Here is a 15,065-nt window from a genome sequence, read left to right on the forward strand (position 1 = left end):
CATGATTTTTTTGTGGTTTCGTGAGAATGACCCTGCTAGTGTTGAACTGGTCTGAACATTTCTTAATACTTGTATTATCTTTACCAACTGAGACCTCAATTTAATGAAAGCTTCTTAAGTAATGTGTTGAACATCTTCCTTCAAGCAGTGCAGATAAAGCAGGAGTTTAGCGTGGAGCCACACCTTGTCACCAATAATCTTGAATGCAATCTTACCACCCCAGCTGGACTCATCACAAGTGAAGACCAAATACCATCTGACCAGGTTCAGCCCCTTGAGCAATGGCTGCTGTCTAAAGAATCCGTCTGTTCTTCAGCTCATCTCAGTTACTCATCTCAGGATCCATTGTATCTGAACCATTCTCATCAGGCGAACAACAGTCTTAGCGCTGATGCAGACGTCCACTCCATGTTTCACAACCCAACATTGGACTTTACAAAAACTTCATACGACTCACCTCAACCTAACCTGTCTTCCAAAGGACAGCCTTTTCTTCCTATCGAAGATGGTTCATCCCAAATGTTTGCAGAGCAACCAAGGCCTCAACTAGGCAAAGGACACCAAGGCATGCCTTCAGAACACAGTCATAATCTCCAAATCCTCGGTCCCTCCTCAGCATGCAGCCAGTCTCTGATAACTAGCTCAAATGTCCATAGGTCTGGTCTCCACACTGCAGTCCCTGTACAATTTCCAGAGTCCACCTCTTCTGAGATGTCTCCTCAGCATAATCTCAATAAAGTGCCTTCTAACTCATCGTCTATTGAGGAACGCTTGATGGACCATGATCCCCATAAATTTACATCACCAAAGATAGCCGGCAAAATTGTGGCCACATCCAATTTCAGATCTTCACATGATGAAGTGAACCAAAGCATTAAACCAGAACCAGAGGAAGAGAACGAGCTAACCTTTCAGACTATTGGACTACAGGACATCACTCTTGATGATGGTAAGGCTCTAAAGTGAATTGTTTAGAGGATGTTATGGATTCAAAATTACTTAAGTCTACTTTTTGGGAATCTGTAGATATCCCCCACTATCCTAGAATTTTGGATAGTTTTGCATTTACAGGTCATATAGTGCTAGTACAACGTTATATGGAATATGATCATATTTATCAACTCCTGTTATGACCAAGTGAGTGTGATAATTTACGCTTGAGACGTGCAATACTACCACAATACTACCACTTGCAATGGCATTGGGCTTTTGTGATTGTATAAAACTCCAATTTTACTGCAATTTTAAGAGTAAAATTATGTTACACTGAAGACCAATAGTCTGCTAAATACAGTTTCATTGCCAGTAGGGATTTTTTATGGCAGGTTAATTTAATCAATTCACATACCATTTGCAGGTGTGGCAAAATTATTATTTTGCACAAGGGACTGTGTAGTCACAAAGATTCACTTTCAGCTGTCGTTTAAGCCAAAACCCCATCCACGTAAACATCTAGTCCCATGTAATAGAAAGAATAAGACATTGTACATACAATTCACATTTTAAATCGTGATGAAGAATAAGACAGTTTTACTCAAAATAACACTCTCTAGAACACATTTGTAAAGACAGTCCAAAGGACAAAAATGATTTGTCTGTGTATGTGACAGTGTGTAAATGTATTCGTTTTTTAACCTAGAACATATTAAGTGCAGTCATTTTGTAACTTTTTGTCTCTCGATCAGTATCTCTGTTTGAAACATATAATCACAAGTTACTTTACAGTTAAGGTCAAATTACATAAAACTATTTCCTGACAGCTCAAGTTATAATAAATCAGTATTATAAGTTTTGCATTGTGGATTGAGGTTAGAAAAAAACATAATTTTTTAACAATAAAAGGTTACAGATTGAACCTTTAAATTTCTAAAATTGTTTAGGGGCGAAGTCCTCTGCTAGTGAACCCAAGCACAGATATTCAGATTTCCACTCAATACAATGACCCTACTAGTTTATTATGATATTATTTGTTTTCAGGTAACATTACACATTTTTGTTTGCATCTCATGCTGGGTTAATAATTTACCCCAAGCCGCATTACCAAAATATTTGCTAGCTTGTGCCATATGCTAGCCAGACTTTTTTGTTTACTCTTGAGTAAAGCTAGCAGCTGCCTCCCCGTGTGTGTTTAATTATAGTGTACAGTCCCGCAGTGCATTGGGAAACAGGGTACTGGCATTGCATTGAGTCGCAGAAAGAGCTAAATATACCATGGAGGCTAATCCTACGCTAGTGTTACGCAGCTGTATTATGAAGAAAACCTCTAGCATATGGCCTTGACCTTTACATAAAGCTGTCTATTCCTTTTTGTTTCCTAGAAAAACATTAGCTATTAAAACCACTTTCATAGCAGAATATGAGATCATTAGTGTAAATAGTATGTAGTTTGTTTTAAATAATACATCTAATTTAATGAAAAAATATAGTTCAACAATAAAAAGTCATTTAAATAAAATAATTAAATTGAAATGGAATATACTAAATATATATTAAGTCAGAATTAGCATACATTTTTTAGCCAATTTTTCTTGGTAAATACCTTTTCATAGTGCGTACAGATACAATATTTATTAAATATTAAACTAATTAAAAAACTTTAGTTGTATGAATTAAAAAACTAGTTGAGCAACCATAATTTTTAATATTTGAGTTCAGTTTGGGCCAACTAAAAAAAATTCAAGTAACACTTTGGGGACAGTGTACAAATCACTATTTGTGAACTGAAAATGATTTCCTTTAAGTTTTTTGTCACTAACACGCAAATCCTTGAAAAATGATTGGTTATGGACAATTAACAAATTATTAATTGAATATTTATATATTATTGTTTTTTTTCTTGTCTCCATTTTGTTCCTCCCAAAACACTGGCGCTCTTTTGTCATATATGCAAAGCAGTTTATCATTTTTTATCAGTTTATCATGCAATCATTTTTACATTTAAGGATGGCAAATGTTGGGAGAACGAAAGCTTTTACACTGGTTTTATTGAAATATGCTTCTCATTCAAAACTAAAAGTTACTAAAACTAAAATTCACTCTTCATTCAAACTAAAAGTAATTGGTCTTTGGGGCTGCATTCATTTCACAACACAACAGCACTCCTCGATGCAAAAAGATGTGAGCTGGCCAATCAAATTAAAGAAGGCGTGAGTTATGTTATTATATGATTTGACATGTGCAATACACTTCTAATGCAAGGTTTTTGTGTTTCTACAACCGCAAATCCTCTACCACCTCCATGCAAACACCACCACCCAACAATTCCCCCCAAAAAGTTGTCAGCCCTTTGTATGCCTGTGTAACATGCAATATATTATACTAAATAAACCACTAAAAACATAACTTTTAAAAATAATAATTAAATAAACCCAAAGACAGAATATGTGTATTTTTGTCTCCACGACTCTGTTTTTCCAGGCCCGCCGTCACTGTGTCTCAACAGCACTTGTACGTGTTGGAGAGGGCAGGTGCAGACCCCTGTTGAGTGAGTGCTGTTGTCCGCTATCGTGCACATTCATTGCCAGAATATATGTGTGTTTTCTTTCATCTACACTCAAACAGAGTCTTTTCCAAATGCACACAGCCACCTTTTCTAGTTATTTGTAGCCCACACTATATACGCTCTTGCACGTTTCATATCAGTGATGCAGGTTATTTTATATAGCTTGTCGCTTTTTACATTATTTTTGCCTTTGTCAAAGAGAAATTTGAGGAACTAGTTTAAATTCGAACATTGAAAGCAGTACAGCAGGCTACAAGTATTAAGCCAGTTTCAGCCTTTGTGGTTTAACACCAGCCATGCATGCCGTGAAGTGTACAAGATTCTGTGCAAAAACTTACTCCACCCAAAAATGAAAGTTCAGTCATGTATTACTTACCCTCTAGTTGTTCCAGACATCTATAAATTTCTTTATTGGGTTGAACACAAAGAGAGATATCTTGGAATAATGTTAGCAGCCAACAGTTCTGAAGCACCATTGACTGCCATAGTAGGAAAATGTAAATGGTTGTCCAAAGTGCCCCAGAACTGATTGTTTTCCTACATTCCTCAAAATATTTTTGTGTTCAACAGAACCATTCTTTGGATTTTTTTCCTACTATGGCAGTCAATGGGGCTTCAGAACTATTGGTTGCTAACATTTTTCCAAAATATCTCTCATTGTTTTCAACCGAACAAAGAAATGTATATACATAGCTAGATGGTGAGCAATTCATGACAGGATTTTCATTTTTGAGTGGAGTATCCCTTTAAACATGCTTTAAATTCAAGCGCTCAAAAGATTGTGAGATGTACAGTGCTGCCCTTGGATGGATGTAATACACATAAAATGAAATGTTGCTGATGTTTTAGTATATACGATTAGTGTTTAAGATATAACCTAAATCATCTGTCAATGTGTATCACATTTTGGGCTTGTTTTTGTTACATACTATGCAAAAAAATTATAATTGAATTGCAAGGATATTCTCTTAGTCATTTAAAAATGTAGGCGAATATAAACGTAAGTAAACATAATTCAAAAGTAAAGCAAATTCCGCAATGCTTTTATAAATGCAATTGTTTTGTTTGTTTGTGTGTTTATTGGAAATGAGATTTTGGGGAATTTGTTATGACCCAGACGTGTTTTTGATGTTCTTATGTTTGTGTTCTTTTGGCAGTAAGTGAGATTATTGTCAGAGATTTGTTCGAGACTCCAGATTCAGAGAACACCAGCAGCATGCCGTAGCTCCGCTCTCATGAATGAAGGGTCTTTCTGTTTGAGATCCGGAAATGATGCGCCTTCCGTATGTCTTCAGGACAGCAGTGAACTGATAAACAGAACTTGTTTTCTATGAGCAATGCCATGTATATTTTTCTAGTTTAGAACAGATTTTAAACTTGTCATATCAAATGTGAATGTAAAATCTTGACCAGTCAGTTTATGATTCAGTGCCTTAACCTTTCATTCATCCAGTTGAAATATATTTCTTTTCTTCTCTTTTCTTAATCAGAAATGTATAAATGTAGTAGCACATTTAAATTTGTAGTTGCAATTCATGATAAAGAAATTCTGAATAAATTATAAAGAGAATCTATATGTGCATGTAGCATATGAGGCACACTCCCACAACGTTTCAGTCCGCTGAATTTCACCTAATTGCATTTTGATACCTGTGATACATCTCAATACATTGTTTCCTCATACCTTTTGGTGGTTGATGACTGTATTTATGAATTTTTAATAAACATAAAATAGATTTTATGACATTTTGTGTGAGATTTTCCTTTGAAGTAAAAATATTTAAGGACTTTAAGAAATTTAATTTTCAACTTAATTGCAACTGTTGATTTTATTCTAAATGTAACTATAACAAGTGTTAAAATGTATGTTTTGCATTTATTGTAGCCTACATACAATTCACATTTTAAATCGTGATGAGTTTCTAAAACATTGGACTGTTTCCGGCGCCTCTCTGTTTACAATAGGCAATGTTTTCATTAATTGATAAATTGTCATGCTAAATAACTATATTTTCATTCACATTCACATTTAAATAGTTTTTGTAAGGATTTACATTTCACGTATTTATATAAGGTTCTCGTTTGTGCAAGAAGACACGCCTTTCACGTTGCGTAATAACACCGGATATTTGCGGCGGGTGACGTCAGAAGCGCCGGAAACAGGTATGAGAGATCGAATTTGCCAGAACAGCGCTAGATACCGCGCTATTCGTGTTATAAACCTGTTTTATTTACAGGTTGCACGTGTCACAGCGACCGTCGAGTGTCAGCGGATTTTTATGATCTCAACAGTTTAGTTAATCTATCTCTGCATGTCGTGTTTTTATACCGTTGCTGAAGCAGATTAGCTTGTTTGCTAATATTGTGACACAAACGTAGGTTCCGGAAAAATAAAAGGTTTATTTTTTGCATGACAAACATATAACATTTGCGATAATCACATTTAACAGGTAATACCGTTTTAAAGCATTCTTTGGTCGCATGTTATGCTACTGTGCATGTTGACAGATGGGACACGTAAACACAACATAGCAATGACTGTATTGAGTATCTTCTGACATTGATCTTTTTGTGAACATTATATCTCATTTCCTTCTCTTGGTCTTAGTCCTGTGATGAATTCAGAGTTAGGAGGAGTTCGTTAATGCCATCTGTAAAGGACATCCGCTTTTATTTGGAGTCATAAGAAGCTGGTGGATTAGAAAAGGATTGGCCTGTTTTCATTCGGACATACAACCTCAGAAGCAGCCAGGATGCCTCTGCTGTTTCTGGAGCGCTTCCCTTGGCCCAGTTTAAAGACATACACAGCTTTGAGCTCAGTCCTGCTGGCTGGGACCATCTTAAGTGCCTACACCACAGTCAGAGACTCTCAGTCCAACACTGCCCTGAGCGAGGTCACGCAAAGCCCATCCCATCATGAGGAGATCGAGCTGGCCACTGGAAACCTGGCCACAAATGTGCTGCTATATCTCATCACAGACAGTCTGTTTGTCTGGGTACGTGAACAAACCTGTAAATGAACAGATTTGTTGGGGTTTGATTGTAAATTGATTGTATGTCATGTCAATTGTCGCACAGGTGATGGTGAACACCGCATGCTGCATCCTCATGTTGATAGCTAAAGTGATCCAGTGTATTGTGTTTGGACCATTGAGAGTCAGCGAGAAACAGGTGAGATTCTTTTGAGATGTCACAGATGAAAACGTGAAATGCTTCGTCATTTGTTAATGGTTTTGGATAGACGCCTCTGCTAAATATTTACATTTAGTCATTTAGCAGACACTTTTATCCAAAGCGACTTACAAAGAGTTCGGGGAGCAATAAGCGATATGTCATACAAAGTGCAATAGTACAATAGGTGCTAATACAAAGTTACTAATTTCAACAAAAGCTAGACCACTACCTGTTGAGAGAAGAGGGTTAGTGTACGTTTTTATTCTTTTCTCATTTGTCTGTTAGGTATTCGCCGAGGAGTTATATGTACACCCCTATTCCAATGTAAATATGTGTACACCCCTATTCCAAATTACTCATTTTTTTGCTACTGTGCCTACAAAACACATTTTGTGTAATATATATTTACTTGATGTTATGCAAGGTTGATTGAACGAAGAAACGGATTTAACAAAAAAGATGGAAATAGCTTGAATAAAGTTTTTGTACAGAAAAGGCTTAGGGTTGTAAATGTCCTGGAATAAAAAATTTCTATAGAAATGGAAATGATTAGGAATATATGGGAACCTGAAAATTGCAGGTCAGCCAATAAAAGAAGGTCTTGCAGAATAATCTTGGTTAAAACAACCAGATTTAATACAAATTCAGTTTAACAGTGCATTCCTCTATTGAATACCCCCGCATGCACTGCGCTTTCCTCCATAACATGCACAGATCAAGGACTGCATCCAGTGTGTTACTAGGATAAATATATTTATATATAAAAATCTTGTGTATATTCCAGCAGTTAGCTAGCAAGGAAATCTGATATGATAATTTAGGGGGCTAGTTGTAACCAGTTTTCTGTGATCTTACAAGAGCACACGTCTTAGTTTCTTTTTGTCCAGCATCATTTGTAAAAAAAAAAATGTACCATCCCGAAAAGCTCAGTGGTTTAGTATTAGTAACTATGTGTGTGCTTGACAGACATTTTGTTGGGGTTTTTACCAGCTTTTTCTAATCCTATATCTACAGAACAGCACCATCTGATACTTTATGTAGACTAGATACACTTTACTTTAGAAGGGTGTGTACATTTGCAAATACTATGCAAATGTGTCAGGATGCTGCAGAAATGCATAGTATACAATCAAGTGCCCATTTTTATCTACATTTAAGTTGCAAGTTATAGGCTACCCTGCAATTTATGACTTTCACTACATTCAGAAACTCAAATACTGCGAAGAACACAAGTTCATATTCACCTTTAGATAATAAACAGTAATATTTCTCTCTTTAGGAAAAGTCCAAAAAAGATTTTCTATGTGATAACCTTGATTTTGTCAAGCTGTCAGTCTTTCAAATTGCTGTTGGATGACTTTGTGTCACTCCTGGCAGGATTGATTTAGCTGAAATACAACAATACGTCTAAAAATGCTTAATGAAATGAATATTTGGAGTGGTCTCTCAATTTTTCCTCGGCTGTATGTTGTATATTAGAAAATGATATGTACATACAAAGGCCCGATCTGTTTTTCATTACCCTGTGATGTTTTGTCATATGCTTGAGCAGCATCTGAAAGACAAGTTCTGGAACTTCATCTTCTACAAGTTCATCTTCATCTTTGGTGTGCTGAATGTGCAGCGGGTGGAGGAAGTGGTGCTCTGGTGTCTGTGGTTCTCCTTGCTCATCTTCCTCCATCTGATGGTGCAGCTCTGTAAAGACCGCTTTGAATATGTAAGCAAACTTAATATTCACCACTTAAACAACGGGATAGAATCTTTATGGCATTATGTTTTATGACAACTGGAAATGTTTTTAAAGTCCGTTTACGTTGTGATTTACAATTCCCATGAAATCATTCAATACACAGACCTTGATATCAAGGTATTACTATAAAGATGTAAAGCTTGAATGCACTGTACGTCACTTTAGATAAAAAGTGTCTGTCCAATGCATAGTTGTAAATCTGTATTATTTCTGTCAGCTGTCGTTTTCCCCCACCACACCGATGGGCAGTCACATACGTGTCTTGTCTCTGCTGGTGTCCATTCTCACGTGCTGTGGTTCTCTAGCAGTGATCTGCGGGCTTGTCGGGCATCTTAACGGCATGCACACAGTGGCTTTTATGGCAGCTGAGGTAAACTCGTCTCTTTTCCAATCCTTCTGTGGTGTTTGTGTGAAATGAGAAAATACCAGAGCACACCAGTAAAGCTACATTCTTGAACCCAAAACTTGTTTTCTGCTGTTCAGTGTTTGCTGGTGACGGTACGCACAGGCCACGTTATCATAAGGTCTGTTGGGTTTCAGTTTTGTCGTCTTTGCTCAGCGCACGTCGTGAGACATGTAAATCTAAAGGTGTCGATCTGTTTGACAGGTACTCCATTCACCTGTGGGACCTGAACCACGAGGGCACCTGGGAGAACAAGAGCTCATATATCTATTACACTGACTTTATCATGGAGTTGGCCATTCTCTGTCTGGATCTGATGCATCACATCCACATGCTGGTGAGAGAATTAAAACAAATCTTGTCCTCGCATAAAGGGAAAATAAAGGTTTTGCTTTTAAGTGTAAGGATTGGTATCAAGATACATGTTTTTTTATCTGATCCAGCTCAACATTGAAGTGTAAATCACAGAAACTACATACTGCTGGAAACATTGCATTTGTGCCCTTTTACTTGAATACTTGCTGTTCTTAAAGGTGCTCTGTTTGATATTTAGGAGGATCTAGTGACAGAAATGCCTTTCTCAGAAGTAATATCAAGAATAATTTAATGTATTCTTGTCTCTCGCGCTCTCTTTTTAGCTCTTTGGCAACATCTGGTTGTCCATGGCCAGTCTGGTGATCTTCATGCAGCTGCGTTATCTCTTCCATGAGTTCCAGAGGAGAATTCGCCGCCATAAGAATTACTTGCGTGTTATTGACAATATGGAGTCCAGGTGAGGAGTCAATTGCATTTGTTGTTTTTTTACATTTAAGAATTGATACATAAAGGTAGGTTGTGTACAGAATTAATTTGATGAATTTATAAAAACAAACAATGTTTTTCTACATGGGAATTATATTCCTTTTTGGGTGATGTGAACATTCAGTGAAATGCACACTTTATTCGCAGGTTTGCCGTGGCGACGCCAGATGAGCTGGTGGCCAATAATGATGACTGTGCCATCTGCTGGGATTCAATGACTACAGCACGCAAGCTTCCCTGTGGGCACCTGTTTCACAAGTGAGCAAAAATACAGCCGCAGTCAGTACTGAAGTTATCTTAAATCCTGAAGTTACACCGATTACATTTTTAGTCGTACTACAAAATATGCATCCAAAGAATCAAATTTTTTAATTATTTACATCCAGTTCCTGTCTGCGATCTTGGCTCGAGCAAGACACTTCCTGTCCCACATGCCGTATGTCACTGAACATCAATGAAGGCACAAGGGAGAGGGGGGAGGGTGAGCGAGAGACGATGGACGAGAACATGGCCGCTGGGCCGGGAGTGGATGCCCGACAGCATCTCAACCAACACAATCACTTCTTCCACTTTGATGGTGAGATCTGTTTACATATATGCGCGAGAACACCCAGATCATTTATTTAAACCGAGCTTATAATATCATGAGCTGGTTGCCATGTAGAAATGTGCCGTTGTGCTCTGACCCAGTTACATTTGGTATGCTTTGCCCCTTCACCCTTAGGGTCCCGTATTGCCAGCTGGCTGCCCAGTTTCTCTGTGGAGGTCATGCACACCACTAACATCCTGGGGATCGTGCACGCTAACAACTCGCAGCTCAACGCCATGGTGAGTCTTGACAGGTCACACTGGACAGGTGTATAATAAGTGTGGTCTGATCTTCACAAAACTTATGTCTGTTTTTTTGTGGCTTTCACAGGCCCATCAGATCCAGGAGATGTTTCCACAGGTACCTTATCATTTAATCCTGCAGGATTTACAGCTTACACGCTCTGTGGAAGTCACCACCGATAACATTCTGGAGGGAAGGATACAGGTGCCTTTTCAAACACAGGTGAGCAACAAAACTGCAAAACAACATAACCTGGCATTTCAAAGTATTTATGTGTATTTTAAACAAGCATAGAAGACAGTATTTAAGAATAGCTAACATTCTATGAGAGTATATAAATGTTGTCATTGGATTTAATCATTTTAATAACAAATGTACGTTCTCAAATTGAGGAAAGGTAAGTCTATGTTAAAAAAGCTTCTGTTTAAAAGCTTGCATTACATGAAATCTCTTGCAGCCTGTGGAGCGCTCACTCATACAAGTAAACCCTGCACCAGAAGAGCTAGAGGGTCCCAGCAGCAGTTCAGAGGTCACTGCTGCGGCTCAAGGCTTCGAGGTGCGGGGCAGCCGCTTTTCCAAATCTGCAGATGAGAGGCAAAAGATTCTGCTGCAGAGAAAGGAGGAGTTACTCCTGAGAGCTCGCAGGTGAGATTTCTCATCTTCACTCCCACTCTGAGCTGACCAGCATGAATTGATTTACTCTAAACTCAGTTCTTTCCGTCAGGCGTTATTTAAACAAGAAGCCTGATGAAGAAGATATCTCGTCTGCTGTCGAACACGAGGAGGTACAAGCTTTTGTAGAGGATGAAGACTCGGACTCGATGATCCTGAGGCGCAGGAGGCTGGCGGCCGCAGCCGAGAGACGCATGCAGAGGCAAACAGACCCACCTCTGTGAGACGAGCTCCACCCATCTGCATGTATCCAGCAACGGCCATCTCTAATCCTGCCCAGGGATAAATCATTGAATAGGAAGTAGCCTTGCTTATCCCACCCATCTGAAGCCAAGCAAAAACATGCATGATGCGCCTGTGCTGTGATACAGCCGTGCCTGATTACCAAAATAAAAAAAGAACTAGACAGAATTTTGGCCCATTTGTGAGATAATTATGCCTCCATGATTTGCAATATTTTTTCCATCATAAAAATAACTAGGTGTTGTCTCACAGTGCTGACTTACAATGAAGATGACAGGCTAGATATCTGAGTCGTACAATTAAAAGCAATTGTTTGACAGCTGCTGACGTATTTTGGACAGCATTAACATTTGTGAGATAAATTAGAATTATTTTCTTTTCTGCATTTCTTTTGACCTGTTTAGTTCAGATGTTTAATTTTAGAATGAAGAAATTTGTGCAAAATCAACAATTTTGAGTATTGTGTCTACTCAATTTTGGACCTGGCTCGGATTAGAGATTAGGCGTTGAAAAGTGAGCTGTGTGTGAGAGTTTTGTTTTTGTTGCTTTGGCCAAGAAAGAGCCATTATATTTGGTTGCTGGTTATTGTTTGGATCAGCCTGTAGTTGACTTGCAAAACTATGGACACGATTTTGAGAGATTGAGCTCCTATAATGCTATCATGGCTTTAAGAGCCTGATGATAGTTAAAAAGAGAATTGGCGTAGATCATGGTAGCTGGTTTATGTTGGCATTGACGAATCACATGATGTGTCCATAGTCGTATGATGACAGCGTGGTCTTTGAACTGTCAACTCAATGTGTTGTTCTTTATTTTGTGCATTGGCGTCATTCATAAAACACGAGCAGAATACATTTTTGCACTCATAATCCTTTATTGCAAATTACATTTTTCCTCACAATTTGCCAGTGTGGTAGAATTTTATTTAAGATCCAAATTATTTATGTATACACATTTTAGTATCATACAGTTTTGCCTACCGTATGTAGTTTGAAGTGGAAAATGTGTTTTTTTTTGTGGATATTTTTAGAGAAAAACCACGGTTTAGAAAAAGTTTCCTTGCCTGGTTTAAATCATTTAAAAGTAGTTTGACATTGGGTTTAATTGAATGAATTATCAGGTTTATGACCGATTGGTTCACCTCGTGTTTTATGTAGAAGACCCTATGTGAACTCAGAAGCATGTTCTGGACTGTGTATACATAAAAATGGTTAATAGGTCAGTTTTGTAGCATTTTCTTGTCAGCAATTCAGTTCACTTCTATTTAAATGGTTTTGAAGACATGTATTATTCACCGTACTAATGTACTAATGCCTATAAATGATTGTTTCTATACTGGCCCTTGACATTCAGAAGAACTTGTCTCAAATAAGCAACAGAATAATTTGGTGTTGCAGAAATTTACAAATGTGAGCTTTTTTTAAAAGGTTCATTTAATGACTTGCTTAAAAAAGCCTTTTGTTAAATAAAGTTGGAACAGAATCACTAGCCAGTCAACTTTATTTAATTGAGAATGACTATGTAGCCCTATTGTGGATTTCAGAAAAAATCTTTGAAATGTCTCTAGTCTCTAGTTTTACACTGTGAATATAATATTTTATGCCATTTTATGTGGATTACTTCTTATATTATTGATTCATTGACTGTTGATTATGTCTATAACCCATTTCTATCAATTATTCCCAAAAAGCTTTATCTTTCTGGTTCATTTTCTTCACGAAACGTGGACATTGTGGAACATGTCAAGTTGACTGCTGGCCAATGTAGAACTTGTTTGTTTTGGTTGCACAGATGCACCTTTAACAGTATTTCTAAACATAACAAATTAAATACTTCCTGGATTTATTCAGATGATTATACAGTCGATTGATGTTCACTGTTTGTTGAAGTATCGGATTGCTTTTTGTACACAATTCATTATTTGTGCCTAACAGTGGATTTAATACAAGTTTAATTGATGTAAATAATTTTGTAATTAAGACTGTATAATACATGTGAAATGACCTTGTACAAAATAAAAGTCACAGCTGCTTTAGAGGCTTTTAAGCATATTTGTCAGATTGTTTTATTTTTGGTGTGAATGAACTTTTTCTAGAATTAAGCAATTGTTCACAGTACGTGCAAAATTATTATGCAGGTATAATAATCTGATCATATTTTTTTCGGAGCACATTTGACCAAATCCAAAGCACATAATTCCTAATAACTACTATGAATATTGTATATATACATTTATTAGTGATATACTGTATAATGTTTAGACTTTGAGTTCTGCCTTCTTATGAAGCACTTCCAGTCTTTGTTAACAATTACATTTCACTTATAAATGATTATATACAAAATTATTATCATTTATTAGTACTAGTGTAGCCTGGAATTCAGTAAAATGTGCTTGCAAAAAATATTGGTTACGAAAAAAAACATTAATGACTTATTTTTAAATTGAAGTTTTCTTATCAATAAAAATGCATAATTCTACCATTAAAATAATTATTATGTATAGAAATAAATGAAAAAGTTGTATTTGTGTATTTGCACTAGAGGGCGCTATAGATTCATCTATGACCCTTAGAATTCGATAGTCTTATTTAATTAACTCTGCATTAGTAATTTATTGTGTGTCTGATATTTGAACTGTGTTTTGACTTCCATAACCTTTTATGTTTTACTTATAGTCAATGTTTTCTTGTACAGCTGCTTTGTAACAATGAAAATTGTAAAAAGCGCTATATAAATAAAGCTGACTTGACTTGACTTGACTTGACCTTAGACTCAACATCCCGTTTGCAGAGTGCTTCAGTGGCTTCTTATAATAAAGGATCCCAAGTGACACTCATAAAATAAATTCTTTGGTCCAAACTGCATTTTTCAAATAGTTATTTATAATTAACTGCCGTATTAAAATATGTATTATTATTTATAATTTTGTATATTTTGATGGCTATTTTCTTGATTGGTGAAGCCAACATACCTGTAAGTATTTATTTTTAGATACAGTGTATGTTATAGGCCTACACACTTTGTTTCTGTGCTTTCCTGTATTTCTGCTTTAATACAATGCAATATTGTGAAAAGCGATATAGAAATAAATGTGAATATAATTTTTGTGTTGATGTCATGATAATGGGGCGTCTTCCAATATTCCAGGCCAATAACAGTAAAAAGACTTATAAAACACTCATAAAAACAAAGAAACTTCAAGATGCCATAAAATAACAAATGGTTCAAGTCTTATAGAACATTTAACATCTGAAGAACATTTCTGCTTTGCAATTTTTAATATGATAACACTTAACAGTAAATAACACAAATAATACATTTTGTCTGTCCTGATTTTCAGATCTGAAGCAACTGCTGAAAAATGCATGACTGTGACGTCACAGGCATCTGTCATAACGCTTGCGGATATTTGAGTTTGTTTGGCGGGTTGAAATGGTTCCCCTGAGTGCTTTTACCGCAGCAGAAATCAATAGCGACTCCGCCTGTCACCCTCTCAGCTCGGCGACCGCTATGATCATCTTCATCGCTGAATCATGTCAGCTTTTCCCGCGCCGTGCGTCTGAGATGTAAAGAAATAGCAACTTTGATTTCGCACCATGTGAAGAACAAACTCAAAACGGAGAACATTTTCATTACCTCTCAATTTAACACCGTTTTGGCCTGAAATGCTAACTTTGAAGGAGTGGCT

At 36.8% G+C, this 15,065-nt stretch overlaps 2 protein-coding genes across 7 annotated transcripts in view; both read left to right on the forward strand.

The window, feature by feature from the left end:
* The window catches only part of nfatc3b (nuclear factor of activated T cells 3b), a 14,079-nt gene extending 8,832 nt beyond the window's left edge, over positions 1 to 5,247 (forward strand). Inside the window, exons 9-11 of one of the 4 annotated variants that reach the window (XM_079450043.1) lie at positions 146 to 949; positions 3,418 to 3,484; positions 4,660 to 5,247. In XM_079450043.1, the coding sequence (XP_079306169.1) occupies positions 146 to 949; positions 3,418 to 3,484; positions 4,660 to 4,666 (878 nt within the window). In that variant the 3' untranslated portion in view covers positions 4,667 to 5,247. The remainder of the gene's footprint in view (positions 1 to 145; positions 950 to 3,417; positions 3,485 to 4,659) is intronic. The other 3 variants (XM_079450044.1, XM_079450046.1, XM_079450045.1) reach the window with 3 other exon arrangements.
* A 351-nt stretch (positions 5,248 to 5,598) lies between these two features.
* amfra (autocrine motility factor receptor a) lies at positions 5,599 to 13,453 on the forward strand. 3 transcript variants are annotated; one of them, XM_079449845.1, is made up of 14 exons: positions 5,599 to 5,665; positions 6,111 to 6,498; positions 6,581 to 6,673; positions 8,229 to 8,393; positions 8,644 to 8,796; positions 8,910 to 8,950; positions 9,034 to 9,166; positions 9,468 to 9,601; positions 9,778 to 9,888; positions 10,017 to 10,207; positions 10,355 to 10,458; positions 10,550 to 10,684; positions 10,920 to 11,107; positions 11,187 to 13,453. In XM_079449845.1, the coding sequence occupies exons 2-14, from the start codon at positions 6,256 to 6,258 to the stop codon at positions 11,356 to 11,358; spliced, it is 1,863 nt and encodes a 620-aa protein (XP_079305971.1). In that variant the 5' UTR covers positions 5,599 to 5,665; positions 6,111 to 6,255; the 3' UTR covers positions 11,359 to 13,453. The 3 variants fall into 3 exon arrangements, with proteins under 3 accessions (XP_079305971.1, XP_079305973.1, XP_079305972.1); XM_079449847.1 differs by having other exon boundaries at positions 5,657 to 5,877; XM_079449846.1 differs by having other exon boundaries at positions 5,658 to 5,952.
* The last annotated feature ends 1,612 nt before the right edge of the window (positions 13,454 to 15,065 follow it).

This window comes from Barbatula barbatula, assembly GCF_947034865.1.
Source record: "Barbatula barbatula genome assembly, chromosome: 25".
In the NCBI taxonomy this organism is placed as follows: domain Eukaryota; kingdom Metazoa; phylum Chordata; class Actinopteri; order Cypriniformes; family Nemacheilidae; genus Barbatula; species Barbatula barbatula.

Bases quoted from the DNA above. Each gene is read 5' to 3' on its own strand.
- amfra (XM_079449845.1), top strand. From the start codon at position 6,256: ATGCCTCTGCTGTTTCTGGAGCGCTTCCCTTGGCCCAGTTTAAAGACA. The intron at 6,499-6,580 runs GTACGTGAACAA...ATTGTCGCACAG, and splicing joins CAGACAGTCTGTTTGTCTGG to GTGATGGTGAACACCGCATG. The intron at 8,394-8,643 runs GTAAGCAAACTT...TATTTCTGTCAG, and splicing joins GTAAAGACCGCTTTGAATAT to CTGTCGTTTTCCCCCACCAC.